Source organism: Podarcis liolepis, assembly GCF_965112155.1.
Source record: "Podarcis liolepis genome assembly, chromosome: 12".
Classification (NCBI taxonomy): domain Eukaryota; kingdom Metazoa; phylum Chordata; class Lepidosauria; order Squamata; family Lacertidae; genus Podarcis; species Podarcis liolepis.
In genome coordinates this window covers 12,764,481-12,779,423 of record NC_139563.1, presented here as the reverse complement: position 1 = coordinate 12,779,423, position 14,943 = coordinate 12,764,481, and the positions used below count along the sequence as shown (strand labels likewise).

At 45.8% G+C, this 14,943-nt stretch overlaps 1 protein-coding gene across 2 annotated transcripts in view; it reads left to right on the top strand.

The window, feature by feature from the left end:
• The first annotated feature begins 586 nt into the window (after nt 1–586).
• Nucleotides 587–14,943, top strand: part of CNPY1 (canopy FGF signaling regulator 1) — a 58,877-nt gene continuing 44,520 nt past the window's right edge. The window contains exons 1-2 of one of the 2 annotated variants that reach the window (XM_083467284.1): nt 587–778; nt 6,934–7,055. In XM_083467284.1, coding sequence (XP_083323410.1) covers nt 6,950–7,055 — 106 coding nt within the window. In that variant the 5' untranslated portion in view covers nt 587–778; nt 6,934–6,949. Of the gene's footprint in view, nt 783–6,933; nt 7,056–14,943 lie in introns of both variants that reach the window. The other variant, XM_083467283.1, reaches the window with a different exon arrangement.

Genomic DNA, 14,943 nt, shown 5'->3' with positions numbered 1-14,943 from the left:
TGCTTCAGGTTGCGAACAGAAATCGTGCTCCGGCAGCACCACAGCAGCGGGAGGCCCCATTAGCTAAAGTGGTGCTTCAGGTTAAGAACAGTTTCAGGTTAAGTACGGGCCTCCGGAACGAATTAAATACTTAACCCAAGGTACCACTGTATATAACAAACAACAACCTCGCTCAACACACGCCGGACAGAAACCTCTTAGATCTGTGACTGAGGCAGCCTAAGAGTTGGTCAAGTATTTTGGGAGCTCCTGGATTTTGGGGCCCTGGATGCCATCCTTGATTCCTCTACGGAACTTTATTACCTGGCTGCCAGGTAGGAAAATGTGCATTCTAATGAGCCTCCCCACAACATGCTCTGGAAATCTTAAAACAGGGCCACGTGTCATGCAGGTGATTTCACTCACCATGGCAACTGGAATTCCATTCTCTCCCCTGTGCTACCTGCTTGGGGCAGGAAAACAGGAGCTTGCCATTGGCTACCTGGCACCTTGTTTTTCCCCACATGGTGCCCTGTGATTGGTTCACTCCTCTCCCCCCCCCCCCACTGCTTCACTTTATGATAACAGAAGTGCTGGGAGAGCAAAGAGGCCGGGTGACAGCTTGCATCAGTGACAGACTCAACTGCTTTACTGAGAAAGAGAAATGAGAAGATCGTTGTGCTGAAGAGGGAGGAAAAAAATCTCTGGATGAACATCAGCTTCTTAAAAGTTACCCAGTCTGAAACTTGCAGCCATACATATTGCAGCTTGGGTTGAACAGAGGCTGATATCTTGCAAAGTAGGTAAGCTTTTAAAATCCAGCTGATGACTCTGAATAACATTTTATGAATCAAACACAGGAGCTTTGGGCTTATCTTCAGAATGGTTTTGTTTCATTTGAGATCATTGAAGTCCAGTTCAGTTTGGATTAGAAATATAGGGTAGAGACTTTTTACTCTAGGGTATTTTTGTGTCTCTGTAGGTTTGTTAGTCTTTGGGCCCAGAATGAAGCTATCCTTCTGTCCCCATCCTCACAACATTTATTTAATTTTAAAATGATATTTCCTGCCAGCATGACTCCATAGAGCCTTGAGGGAAGCTATATTCAGGTTCCTGAATTATGTTGTATTTGCTAAGGGACATAGCAACAGAAAACACTCATTTATTCTACATCCTGCTACCAGGTACCATAGCTAGTTTTAAAAAAACAGCTCCTCTTCCTTTTCCCTCTCAAAAACAAGGTAAAGTTTTTTAAATGTCTGAAGCCCTAGGACTGTCCTGAGTTCTTTAAACAGAAAGGAACAATCACACATATATTTACAGAAGTACTAAGTGAAATCTAAGATAAAAAAATGATAGCACCTGATTTCACGGGGCAGGCTACATTACAAACTAGAATGCAACCCCCCCCCCCGTGTACCTTAGTCTTGCATTTCAACGGCAAGGCAACATTTGGACTTTTTTTATATAAGAAAAAGTTAAAAGGTGCTTTTGCAAAGCACGTTTTAGAAGGCAAAATTGTGTATAAGTTAAGAAGCTATTCAGTATGGACTGCAGTATGAAAGGCTAGCCAAAAAACATCCCAGCTTTTCTTTTCTACTAACTATGTTCGAATAGGAACTTACATTTACCAGCCTCTGAAAAATCTAATCGAAATTTTAAGGGCTGCATGCACATTGCTGAGCATTTATTTCCCACCTCTTTTTATATGAGATTATGGATGGCTCCAGCACAAAGAAGCATAATGCAGAGTGAAGAGTGAGGTGCTATGTGATCACAAAGTCTCTCTCCTTTCTCCAGTTGAGGCTGCTACATTAGGGTGAATGGGGCTTGGCCCCACCAACCTGTGCTCGCTTTGGCAGCACATATACTAAAATTGGACCCCCACCAACTTCAGTTTGTGGGACGCGGGTGGCTCTGTGGGTTAAACCACAGAGCCTAGGACTTGCCGATCAGAAGGTCGGCGGTTCGAATCCCCATGACGGGGTGAGCTCCCGTTGCTCGGTCCCTGCTCCTGCCAACCTAGCAGTTCGAAAGCACGTCAAAGTGCAAGTAGATAAATAGGTACCACTCTGGCGGGAAGCTAAACGACGTTTCCGTGCGCTGCTCTGGTTCGCCAGAAGTGGCTTAGTCATGCTGGCCACATGACCCGGAAGCTGTACACTGGCTCCCTCGGCCAATAAAGCGAGATGTACGCCACAACCCCAGAGTCGGTCACGACTGGACCTAATGATCAGGGGTCCCTTTACCTTTACTGAAGGTGAACCTTCAGTTTGTACTCACCTTCCTGCCTCCTTACTCACAAGGCACCCAAGGGGTGGTGAAGCCTATTACCTTGCTTGTCTTTAATCTTGATGTTGATCTTACAGAACTCAGCAGGGAAGGGGGTACAATGAGAATTAGTTGCCTCCCTCTGTCATTGGCTCTCGCTCTACCTCCTGTGTCTTCCTTGCCTTCCATCCTACCAGTCTCAATGGGCCCCAGCCACCACTGCCGCCCTCAATGGGTGCTCGATGTTATATGCCCAGGCAATGTCAAAAGATGGAAAGGATTTTTCTGGACCAAGTTTAATACCTACTCTTCCCCCCCCCCCTTGCCAATATGGTCCATACTGTTCACTATGAGGGCTCTAGTCATCTGTTAGGTTATGCTGATGCAGTGTGGAAGTGTTGTGTGTGTATACACATACACATGCTACAGAGTGAGTGAAGAGGTCCCATAACACACCACACACTTTCAAGTTATGTCAAGCAGAAACTTTCCGAAAGTTGCTCATCAATATGTGTTGTTGTTCTTCATCCACCACACATGCAGTTCTATCTATCTTTTTGTCTGTGTGTTGACCGTGGAATGTATTAGTTCAATGAGAGGTAGGTAGATCTGTTCAAGGAAGGGATGTGGTCCTCCAGATGTTGGGGTTGCCAGCAGAGCTAAAGGTCAGGGATGATGGAAGCTGAAGTCCAACAGCATTTGCAGGGCCACAGGTCCCCACTCCCTGATTCAGTGGTTCATATCCAGCCAACACAAAAGACAAATCAGAACTCGAGAGAGAGAGGGAAACAGTGGAAATCTTTCAGAACTCAGTTGCCAAAGGCTGCCTATGGCAAAGACAGACCTCTTCAGTTATTGGCCTGGTGGAAGAGTCGCCACTTTAAGTCTTTTAAAATAGTATTGTGTTATCATCCAGCTCCACTCATTCAGAGAAGGGAGGCAGCCGGACCCCTGATAAAGGCAGGTGAGCACCATCCAGGGAAGAAGGAGTCTTCTCCAGACCAGCTGAGGTCTCTTCATATCTAGAAAAGAACAAGGAGCTGTCCATTGAGGACTTTCAACCAACGGTGCTGAAACTAAGGCATGGCTTGGATTTGTTCCAAATAACTGGAATAAAGATACAGTGGTACCTCGGGTTAAGTACTTAATTCATTCCGGAGGTCCGTCCTTAACCTGAAACTGTTCTTAACCTGAAGCACCACTTTAGCTAATGGGGCCTCCTGCTGCTGCCGTGCTGCCGGAGCACAATTTCTGTTCTCATCCTGAAGCAAAGTTCTTAACCTGAAGCACTATTTCTGGGTTAGTGGAGTCTGTAACCTGAAGTGCATGTAACCTGAAGCATATGTAACCTGAGGTACCACTGTACTTTGGAGCTGCTAGTCAGGACTACTAACTTAGAACTCCATACGAGAAAGGCTTTAGGACATGGTTATAAGGACAAGGAGAGTTGCTAAGAGTTAAGAGATTAAGCAGAATCAACACAGTTGCACTCCCTCTGTCCCTTCCCCAAGAAAAGTAATCCATTGGGGCATCCAAGGCTGATTACATCCCAAACCTGAACCAGCATCCAGTCTGGAATGGGTCCCAATAATCACTTTCCTCCAAGAGCACCTGCAGCTGATGAAGCAGTAATTATCATAAACCTCTGGGCGCAGGGTGAGTTCCCCCGCCCTGCAATGACCACATTACTGACTCTGTAAAGGTAGCAGGTGACACTGGATTATTGCTGACTAGTTTGGGTGGGAATTGCTCCTTGTCTGCTGAGGAAGCAATCTGTTTGTTTGGAAACTTGGCTGAGACCAGCATGCAGGCAACCCCACAAATGGGTCCATGCCTCATTGGCTTTGCAGAGTTGCTATTCTTTGGTTTATACACAGTAGAGAAACTGGTTCCAGCAATGAAATTTAGAAGGGGGGAGGGGAGAACAGCTGCCAAGGTATCCTGGAGTTTGACTCTGACTCAGTGTGGAAAGCCCCCAAGAGCGGATGGGGCTTACTTGAGATTCAAATAACATTTTACAAACATGCAAAAAGTTAAAAGGAACTAGTTTTGATCATCTGGGGGATAGGGAACTTTTTCAGTACCAAAGGCTTGCAACACAACAGGGCAGGGTGGCTTTCTCTGCCCTCACCATAGGTGGCAAAACATACAGATCTGCCAACTCCCACACTTCACGAAAGATTCCTAATTGAACTCATTTATCTCCTTTTTTTCATCTCTGATGCCTCCCACTTTGCCTTTGGTTTTGCCTTGTCTTGATTTTTCATATATATAGAAAGAACAATGTTAATCAAAGCAGTTCAAGAGCTGAGCTTGCAAAACATTTGCTACATAGTTCAGGTCCTTTGCAAATCCATTAGCCCTTTGCACCACAGCTCAGGTTCTCTGTATGGAGCTAAGCAGGAAAAACGTTGCTTTGCTGTGTGATGCAGCAAGCGCAGCTCTCAAAGCCTCGAAAGATAGCTTAGATTTAAGTCCTTGTTGGTAGATGTTGTAAGGAACGTCCAACTCAGAACTCCCAACATGTGAACATAAGAAGAGCTCTGCTGGATTGGATCAAAAGCCCAATATTCAGTTTCTGGCACTGAGGCTCAAACAAGCTGGGGCAAGGCTGAAACGGTGTACTTAGCTCTCTTCAGCAAAAGGAGAGTTCCAGGTGCAGTCCAGGGGGCATTTAAATATCAAATAAGGATGTGTTTGTTGCTGTAACAGAAGCGCGGCACTGATACAGAGAAATCTCTCAGACAGAGGGAAATGGATCATCGCAACGTGACAGATCGATTATGTACAACGCATCTTGTTACAGGTGCATCTTACAATACATTGCATAGTGATACGGAAAGATGGGCAGACTTTTTTGCACTGTGGTTAAAGCATGTGACAGAAGGATAATGTCCTGGAAATTCATCTAACACAAGAGCACTTCTCAACGGCTAGCTGGTTTGAAATCCCATTTCAATGTTTGTGATAAGAACATGACACTATTAGAAGAGGCTAGCTGGATCAAACCAGAACCCTGAGTGGCCAGCAAGGTGCCTGCTGGAAGCCCATTAGCAGGGCCTGGGTGCAATTTATGATTCCTAGCAGCTCGTATAAAGAGGCATTCTGCCTCTGACCACGGAGGCAGACCCTAGCTGTTATGGCTAGCAGCCATTGATATAGCCTTATCTTCCATGGATTTCTCCAATCCAAGTTGGCACCCATCGCGACACCTTGTGGTAGTGAGTTCCAAAGTTTAACTGCATGCTTCATTGTCCTAAATCTCCTACCATTGAGCTTCATTTAATGGCCTAAAGTTCTAGGGTTATGAGGAAAAAAAGGAATAATTTAGGCATTTGGGGAGCTGCCTTATACAGAGTCAGACTATTGGTCCACCCAGCTCAGTAATGACAACACGGTTTGGCAGTGGTTTTCTGGGGTTTCAGACAGGGAGTTTTTCCCAGCCCGATCTGGAGATGTCGGGAGTTCGACTTGGGTCTTTCTGGGTGCAAGGCTGATTCTCCCCCACTGTGCTGGTCCCAGGGGGGATAAGGTACTATTACCGTAGCCCAAGATCAGTCCAGAGTCTCTAGCAGGGTAGACGATCACTGGAAGAGGCGCGAGGTCCGAGACAGGGAGCCGGGCGGGGTAACAGGAACGCTGGTAGGGCAGAAGCAGGTAGCCAGGCGAGGAACAGGAACACTGGTAGGGCAGAAGCTGGAGTCCAGGCGAGGAACAGGAACACCGGAGAGTCAGAAACAGGAAGCCGGGCGAGGAACAGGCACACTGGGAGTGCAGATCAAGGACTGGGTAAAGCAGATCCTCCACAACGACGTTGCTCCCACAACCTGGGCCCGGGCTGCCTGACCTTTATCCTCTTCTAAGGCCGGGGGCGGTCCCGGCCCCCAGAAGCCCTGCCTCTCTTGGCCTTAAGGCGAGCACTCCTCCTGGGAGACACCAGTTCCCTTCGCCTCTCTGCCCTAAGCCTCTGCAGTTCAGGAGAGGCCGAAGGGTTACTAGGCCCCGGGGAAGGCTCACCTGTAGCCACTGAGTCTTCCAGCACCTCTGGGGCCAGAATGGTTTCACCTGGTGCCTGCTCTTGAGTTTCCTCAGCATCTAGGCCTTGCCCCAGTTCAGCCGGCCCTGGAGGCGGGGACTCCTGTGCCGGCTGGGATTCCTCCGGATCGCTCTCAGACTCGGAATCCCAGGCCATCACACCCACTGAGCTCTGGCCCTTTCCCCACATGGTGCAAAATTTTACACACCTCTGGGGTATAAAAATGGAAAGTAGGCAAAGTCATGCACACAACACCAGTACTTACTTTTTAATTTGGAAAAAAAGGTGAGTTATAATGTTATTACCATAGAGGATCTGCTCCACCTCCTTGATCGTTTTGTGTTTAAAAATGGTATGGAATTGCAACTTATTTATATAGGCTTCCACTAAATTAGCCTTCTCCTAACGCACACATTATTTGATTGGAGAACTGCTTCGCAAAATTCAGAAGGTTGCGGATTTTGAACTCTAGTCTGCATGCGGTTTTGCAAAGTGCAAATCAGATCGGCTGGCACTGAAATTTCTCCCTATCCCTAATACCCACAGTTGTTATTTAACCCTATCTGAGTGTGCCAGGATTGGGGCTACAAATGGCCACCTATAAAAAGCACATTTGTGTTTTGCTAATGCCCTCTCTATCTCCTCAGATTGGGTGCCTGCAGAATGGCTGTGTCTCCAGGGACGCTGTTGCTCCTGCTACCGCTGCTGCTGCTTGTTCTGTTCAGCGATACCGCTAAAGGACAGCGAGACCCAGAGCTGTTCTGTGGAGGTTAGTAACCCAGCTGGGTATTTCCTCATGTGCCTCATTGACTTAGCACATCGCAAGTGCCATGGTTTCCTGGAATTAGGTCAGTTATTGCTAATCCCCCAAAGCTCTCACCTTTGCGTATTAGCTCATGGCCAGCTCTCAGCAATAGGACGGCTATTTACGTGTGGTTGCTTCCCATTTTGCAGCATAATGGGAGACTGTGGGCTGGATCCAACTTACTTGCAGCAGGCTCATTTAAATCAATGACTACGTATTGGATTTGAAATTGGTTTTATATATTTAATTGTTTTGACTGTTTTGATGCGTGCAATTGTTTTCTATTTGGTTTTATTGTATTGTGACAGTGCTCTGAGCTGCTTTATGGGAAGCAATCCATAAATCAAATAAGCAAAGATACAAATAATGCTTCTGTTGATTTCGAATAGTCTACACTGAGTATGTCTTCGTTGATGGCTCTGCCTGTCAAAGGTGGCAATGCTTCTGAAAACCAACTGCTGGAAACCACAGCAGGAGAGCGCTCATGTGCTCAAATCCTGCTTGCAGGAATCTGATTGGCCCCCGTGAGAAAAGGAGGCTGGACGAGATGGGCCACTGGCCCAATCCACCAAGCTCTTCTTACATTCTCAGTTGGATGCAACCCCATGGGCAGTGTCATTCAATTAAGTTTTACTCATATTAGACCCACTGAGATTAATGGACATAATGTTCATTCATTTCAATGAGTCTACACTGAGTAAAGCTGAGTAAGGCTGAGCCTACACTGAGAAGGCTGATCGCTGAAGAATGGATGCTTTTGAATTATGGTGCTGGAGGAGACTCTTGAGAGTCCCATGGGCTGCAAGAAGATCAAACCTCTTCATTCTGAAGGAAATCAGCCCTGAGTGCTCACTGGAAGGACAGATCATGAAGCTGAGACTCCAATACTTTGGCCACCTCGTGAGAAGAGAAGACTCCCTGGAAAAGACCCTGATGTTGGGAAAGATGGAGGGCACAAGGAGAAGGGGAAGACATAGGACGAGATGGCTGGACAGTGTTCTCAAAGCTACCAGCATGAGTTTGACCAAACTGCGGGAGGCAGTGGAAGACAGGAGTGCCTGGCGTGCTCTGGTCCAGGGAGTCACGAAGAGTCAGATACAACTAAACGACTAAACAACAACACACTGAGTAAAACTTAGCTAAAGCTGAGTAAAATGCTGAACACCACTCCATGTTTAGGGTCCCTCCTTTGGTTTTCATGTGGCTGCTTCTCCCACTGCTCCAGCAACATAATGAGAAAGACCCCGTTTAGGGGCGCAGAATTTGGTTGTTTATTTTGCTTCCGTCTCACCTACTCTTCCCACATAATCCCCTGCTGCGTGCATTTCCAGGGCAGTGGCATGAGATGCACTGTGGAGAAGCACCACCAATGCTGCAGAGATGCCTTAAGAGTGGCCCTTGCAGCAGTTGATTCACACGTGGAGGCACATCACACACCATTATTATTATTATTATTATTATTATTATTATTATTATTAATTGAATTTATATACCACCCTATACCGGGAGGTCTCAGGGCAGTTCACAGAATAAAATCAAAATATAAAACCACAAAATACAGAATCAAAATAAAAACAACTCAACAACCCCCACTCGAATTGAGGTATGATTGTAAATCCAAAGATATTTTTCAAAGGGCCAATCAAACACTGTCTTCTAGTCCAATATGCTGTAGGCGAGAGGTTGCATGCTTGAGAGCTCCCTCATTTTAAAATCCCCACACATAGAAAACACGGCTAAGATAGACTGCCTTCCCTGGCCTGCTGATTTTCCATAGGCAGGGAGATTTTGATGCAGGGAAGCATTCAAGAATAAAGTCAGTTCAATTTGCAATGTCTCCGTTGCTGGGACACTGTACCATAGGAGTTCTCTGAATATGTAGATCTGTTCCTAGGATTTATTTTGCATGACCAGCCTGGGTCTTAGTAGTTCTAAGGAAAGCATTGCCGATGAATAAAGCATGCAAGTTTAATACTACTACCAAATGTAAATGATACGTTCATATTGACCCTTTTATTTGCGCAAATAAGGCTGCAATCCTATACGGTGGTACCTCGGGTTAAGTACTTAATTCATTCCGGAGGTCCGTTCTTAACCTGAAACTGTTCTTAACCTGAAGCACCACTTTAGCTAATGGGGCTTCCTGCTGCTGCCACGCCGTTGCAGCCCGATTTCTGTTCTCATCCTGAAGCAAAGTTCTTAACCCAAGGTACTATTTCTGGGTTAGAGGAGTCTGTAACCTGAAGCGTCTGTAACCTGAAGCGTCTGTAACTCGAGGTACTACTGTATTTATTTCTCTGGGAGCCAGGGCCGTTGAATACAGTTAATGTTCCCCATGTTTATTTATTTGATACTTCAGTTATAAACAGCTCTTAATATCAAACCAGCTTGAAGATATTGAAATCCTTCTAGAACTTGTCCTTGCTGGCTGGCACAGCACATTCTGCATAACCTAGTACCTCTATGCAGGGAGTCGGTCCATTCAGGAGCACCCATGTTGCCCTCTCGTCCTCCTCTGCAATTCCTCCTGGCTCCAAAACAACAAGGCTTTGTCATCTATTGACAGTTGCACGCAGGAGGGGAAAACTCTCCATCTGTGGTCGCTGAGCAGAGAGACAAGTGGCTGTGTCTTTTAACAGATGGCACAATGAGCTATAAGAAACGTACATTCCCCCCTGAGACGGATAACCTGACACAAAGTAGTTTCAGCAACATATTGAAATAAATCCTCCCTTATGAGTGTCGGTGGCTGCAAAAGCCGCCGCTCGTCAGTCCCCGGATCCCTTGACAAAAGTCTTGTTTGGGTGATGCAAGCGCGGCAGTTTTGAGAGACAGACCACCTTGTGTTTCCTGAAAAGTAGCAGAAGGAAACAAGGCGGCAATTGATGTGGCTTACAGATGCACATGGATTTAAAGGGACCAAGAGCTGTAGCAGCCATCGTTCTCCCACCCAGAATGAGATCTACGCAAGAAACAGAGGTGTTTCCCTGCTGTGGTTGAAAGCAGGTTGCAGCAGTTCTCTTGTTCTCCAGTTAATTTCCGGACTCTATTCTGGAGTGTATTTCAGTGTACCTATGCCACCACCCCACGGAAATTTCACCATCTCCTTTTGACACACACTGGTCTGCTGCAGATGGAACTGGTGGGAAGGGAAATGCTGTAGAATTCCCAAGACGATGCTTTTGAAAAGATTATTGTGTCCAGTTGGTTCTTTTTCATTGCTACTTAATTCTCCCTTAGGCGGCATTCCAATGTTGGTTGTGGCCAAAGCCATCAGTAACAATCCATTCAGTGAAATAACTTAAAATAAAGAAAAAACAGTGCCACCCAGAGAAACATCCATGAGCAAAGACACTTCATGGATGGGGAAGGGAGGAAACAGGATCCCACTTGCTGGCTCCACCCTCAAGCCTATGTTTTCATCCTAAGCTGCCAACAGAGTCTAGGCACGTAAGATCTCCTCCCATTTCTCTTTCCCCTCTGACAGATCCTGGCAGGATCCTGTGGTGCTGATCCAAGTGGGGCTCTGTGTCCGTGGTAATCAGCTGAGAGGGAGCCCTGCTTGTCTAGGAACCATCTTGTTTGTTTACCTGTCCACACCTGAAGTCATGTATGATGTCAGTGGCAAGTCAGGTGGACCTGGTTTGGGGAAAATGGGCATGTGGGCCAAATTAGGACCCCTACTAGGCCTAGTTAGGCCCCCATGGGACAGAGGATCCCCACTGCTATTTTACCCCATAGCCACATCCCCTCATTGCAGGCTTGGATGCCTTCTCCATAGCATAATGGTTAATTTGCACGAGACCCAAGTTATTTTAACTCATCGGCCTTTCAGATGACTTGGGATTGGCTATGGTTGCTAAGACCTTTACAGAATCCAGACTAGCCAGATTTCCGCCTTGTGCTCAACAAGAGGGCTCTGGTTCTGTGTAATCTTATTGTTAACAGCCCTGCTTTGCATGTCAGATGTCAGCCTGCAAGGCTGCCTAATGAAGGTGGGCATCCCACTGATTCATTGACAAATGCCACGGCATAGAATTGATCCAGCTTTTTCCTTAGACTAAAAATGTTCCACCAAAAGGAGCATTCAGTGCTGAGCAGCAACAAAAGTGCTTAAGACCAGCCAAGGAAGTGGGCTGAAGATTTCGGTCATGATGTACAATTTGAAGATTGGGAAAGGATGTGGAAAGCGAATTTAAAATTTACAGACTGTATTTTATTGAAAGAGAATTATATGAAAATGATGTCTAGATGGTACATTACGCCAGTGGAAGTGGCTAAAATGTATAAGACAGGATCAAAAACTTGTTGGAGATGTAAAGAAAAAGATGGTACATTTTATCATATGTGTTGGGAATTTAAAAAGGTCAGAAATTATTGGGAAATGATATATAATGAATTGGAAAAAAAAGTTTGAAAAGACTTACGTTAACGAACCAGAAGCATTCCTCCTAGGGATTTTAGATCAAGAAATAAGAAAAGACAACTGGAAATTATTTATGTATGCAACAACAGTGGCAAGAATTACCGGTATACCAGCACAAGCTTGGAAGACAGAAGGAACCCCAATGAAAGAACATTGGCAAGAGAAACTCATGGAATATGCAGAATTAGCAAAAATAACAGATAGATTACATGAAAGGGACAACAAAGACTTTAAAAGAGAATGGGAACCATTTAAAATATATATGAAGAGACAACATGAAGAGCTGGACTCATTGGCAGGGTTTGAGTAAACATTCACAAATGTAAATAATAATAATATAATAATAATAATAGATGTAAATGTATTAGGAATTAATTGGGGAAATAATATGCAAGATGAATAAATTGAAAGTAAAACAAAGTGGAAGTATGAGGGAAGTCGAGGGGAGGGGGGCAGGAAAAAATGGAAAATTGTTAGAGAGATATTTCATAAAGGATGTATATATTGAAAAACCAGTAAAAACTATTTTTTTAAAAAAAAAGACCAGCCAAGGAACACACAGGTTGGAGCAGTGTGCCGTGAAGCAGAGGAGCCAAAATGCCCCACAAGGAACCTTCTCCAGCCGATTCCTTTGCCAAGGCACCTGCGTTTATCTGGAGTGGAAGGTCCGCGGGTTGCAGCCAGTTCTGCGCATTCACTTTCAGTTCATGCAAGGGGACGGTAGCCAGTTGCAGAGTCTGCAAGGGCTCCCTAGAAGATGCCCAACGCTGTCTACAGACTGCAACATTGCAGGGAAATATCCGTAATGACAGTCAAGCTTCCCCTTGGGGATGCTGCACATTGGAAGGCAGTTGTTAGGCTTTCCACACAGGAGTGGCTGAATCCAGTCCAGGAAAGAACGAGAAAGGTAAAATTAATAGCCTCTCTCAAATATTAAGGTGGGCAACCAGCATCTGTGATAAAGGGATAGAATTTGGTTGCAGGTGATGAGAAACACTGCTTTGGGATGCAGTCATACACCCACCAACTGAACTGTGTCTAGGATTGCACTGTGAATCGGGTATAATCTATCTGTAAAATATGTTATTTCGGGGCTGAGGATCTGCAGTGTATGTGTGAACGTCTGTACTGTGTTGCCGCTGGCGCTGAGTTTTATATTTTGGACCGTCGGTTTGCCATTTTGGAATCACAGAGTTCTGCAGAGCCTGAGAAGTACTGAAGGATGTGACCTTCCTTTAAAAAAACAAACAAACCCACTGTTATGTACTGAAGTTCTCACCCTGGGCCAGCAGGGGGATACTGTAGATAGTTTTCACTCAGGTCCGCATATGCAAATAAGGAATTGAAAGTGACATTCAGTGATTTGATAGTTACAGAAAGTTGTTACTGTTGCTTTGTAGTTGAGCTCTATATAAGCAGGTTGACTGAACCTTTCAGTTCAGTTCTGTTCTGGCCTGTGAATAAACAAGAAAGTTACAGAAAGTTGTTACTGTTGCTTTGTAGTTGAGCTCTATATAAGCAGGTTGACTGAACCTTTCAGTTCAGTTCTGTTCTGGCCTGTGAATAAACAAGAGCTGCATCGTTTGAGATGTTCACCCACAACTTAACACCCACCTCAGCTACCTAATGACGATTCTAATAGTAAAAGGTGGGGAAAGGTGGATATTAAAAGTAGCTTGTGGGGTAGTGGCTAAAGTATCAGGCTTGGCCTAGGGAGATTTAAGGTTCAAAACTTCCTCAAGGCTTCCTGGCCTTGTTCACACTTCACAGAAGGGAGCCTCCAGCTTGTAGCCAAAATTGGCCTGCCAGGCCATTCCCACCCACCCCCCGCCACAGCCACACCCACCTGCCTCCCACCCATAGGAGCCAATTCCTAGGAGCTGAGGTCCCTTCGCCCCCCAATAAAATATTTGAGGGACCGCTGCCCCCCAAAAATAAATGGGCATTGCTATTCAAATGGTTTGTGATAGATTATGCGGGGTAGGGCTTACCAGATTCCTCCCCCCCATATTTTATCAAGGTTGGCATCCCTGCCCCCACCTGATGGCAGGTGTGGGGCAGGTAAAGCTGTGGCTGCAGGGGAACCATGGAGTTCCTGATTGCTCTTCCACAAGTGGAATTTGTGCCTGCTGCCCTTTAAATGTTGTGAACTGCCCTGTGATCTTCAGGTGAAAGGCGGTATACAAATTTAAGAAATAAAATAATGAATCTGGTGCCAAATGTGAGCCCCTCTGGGAATTTTGTGTTTTTAATATTTTGTTGGGAACTGCCCAGAATGGCTGGGGCAACCCAGTCAAGATGGGTGGCATATAAATAATACATTTATTATTATTAAAAATTATAATGGTTCTGCTTGGAAGTTCCTGATCAGAGCTGAGTGGGCCCAATCCCTGCTGATCGCAAGCCTGGCTGAAGCAGAGCTGATCCCTGTCAAAAGTGGGGCAGGAATCTGTGGCACTGTAACTGGAATGTAAGCCAGGCTCAGCGGTGGATTTAGGGGAGCTGAGCTGAGAGGGCACCTCAACAATAATGCAGAAAAGAAGACGAGGGGAGGGAAGTTGCTGGATTTTGGTGTCACACAGGGGGCCACTGATATTTGAAAGCCCCAAGTCCGCCACTGGAGGGCTGCAAAGGAAGACTCAAGTGGGGACTTGAACCATGTGACTTGTAGCATGTGACCCCGCCCACCAGCCAAAAGAGCCTCACCTGGCTGTGCCTCAGCCCTGCAGTAAATCACAGGTAATGGTTTGTTGTTGTTATGTACTGAAGTTCTCACCCTGGGCCAGCAGGGGGATACTGTAGATAGTTTTCACTCAGGTCCGCATATGCAAATAAGGAATTGAAAGTGACGTTCAGTGATTGGATAGTTACAGAAAGTTGTTACTGTTGCGTTGTAGTTGAGCTCTATATAAGCAGGCTGGCTGAACCCTTCAGCTCAGTTCTGTTCTGGCCTGCGAATAAACAAGAGCTGTCTGAAGAATTGCTGTGTCGTCTGATATGTTCACCCACAACTTAACAGTTGTGATTGCATCTTTCCAGTCTGGAGGGAAGAAAACACCGAATCCTGACAGCATTATGCCTGAAAAATGGATTGTGGGGTTTTCACTGCCAAACAAAACGCAACATGCAGCTAAGGTTTGTTCTCAGCTTCCAGGTTGTGAGTTTCTGGAGCAAAAGACTTGATGCTCTGCTTCCCCCCACCCCCCGCTCCGTGTCCCTCTGTGCTGCATCACCAGGTACCTCCAGAATTTGCATTTGCAATATGATGCCTTTGTGTGGATATTTGCTTTGGCAAATTCAAGGCAAATGCTTTATTTATCAAAGGAATTGCCGGCCAGTGAAGAAATGTGTGACAGCAGGTTACACGGCTGCATATTTGGTCCTGGGAGTGAGTCAGGCATCGAGGCAATTATCTTCCATTCAGGA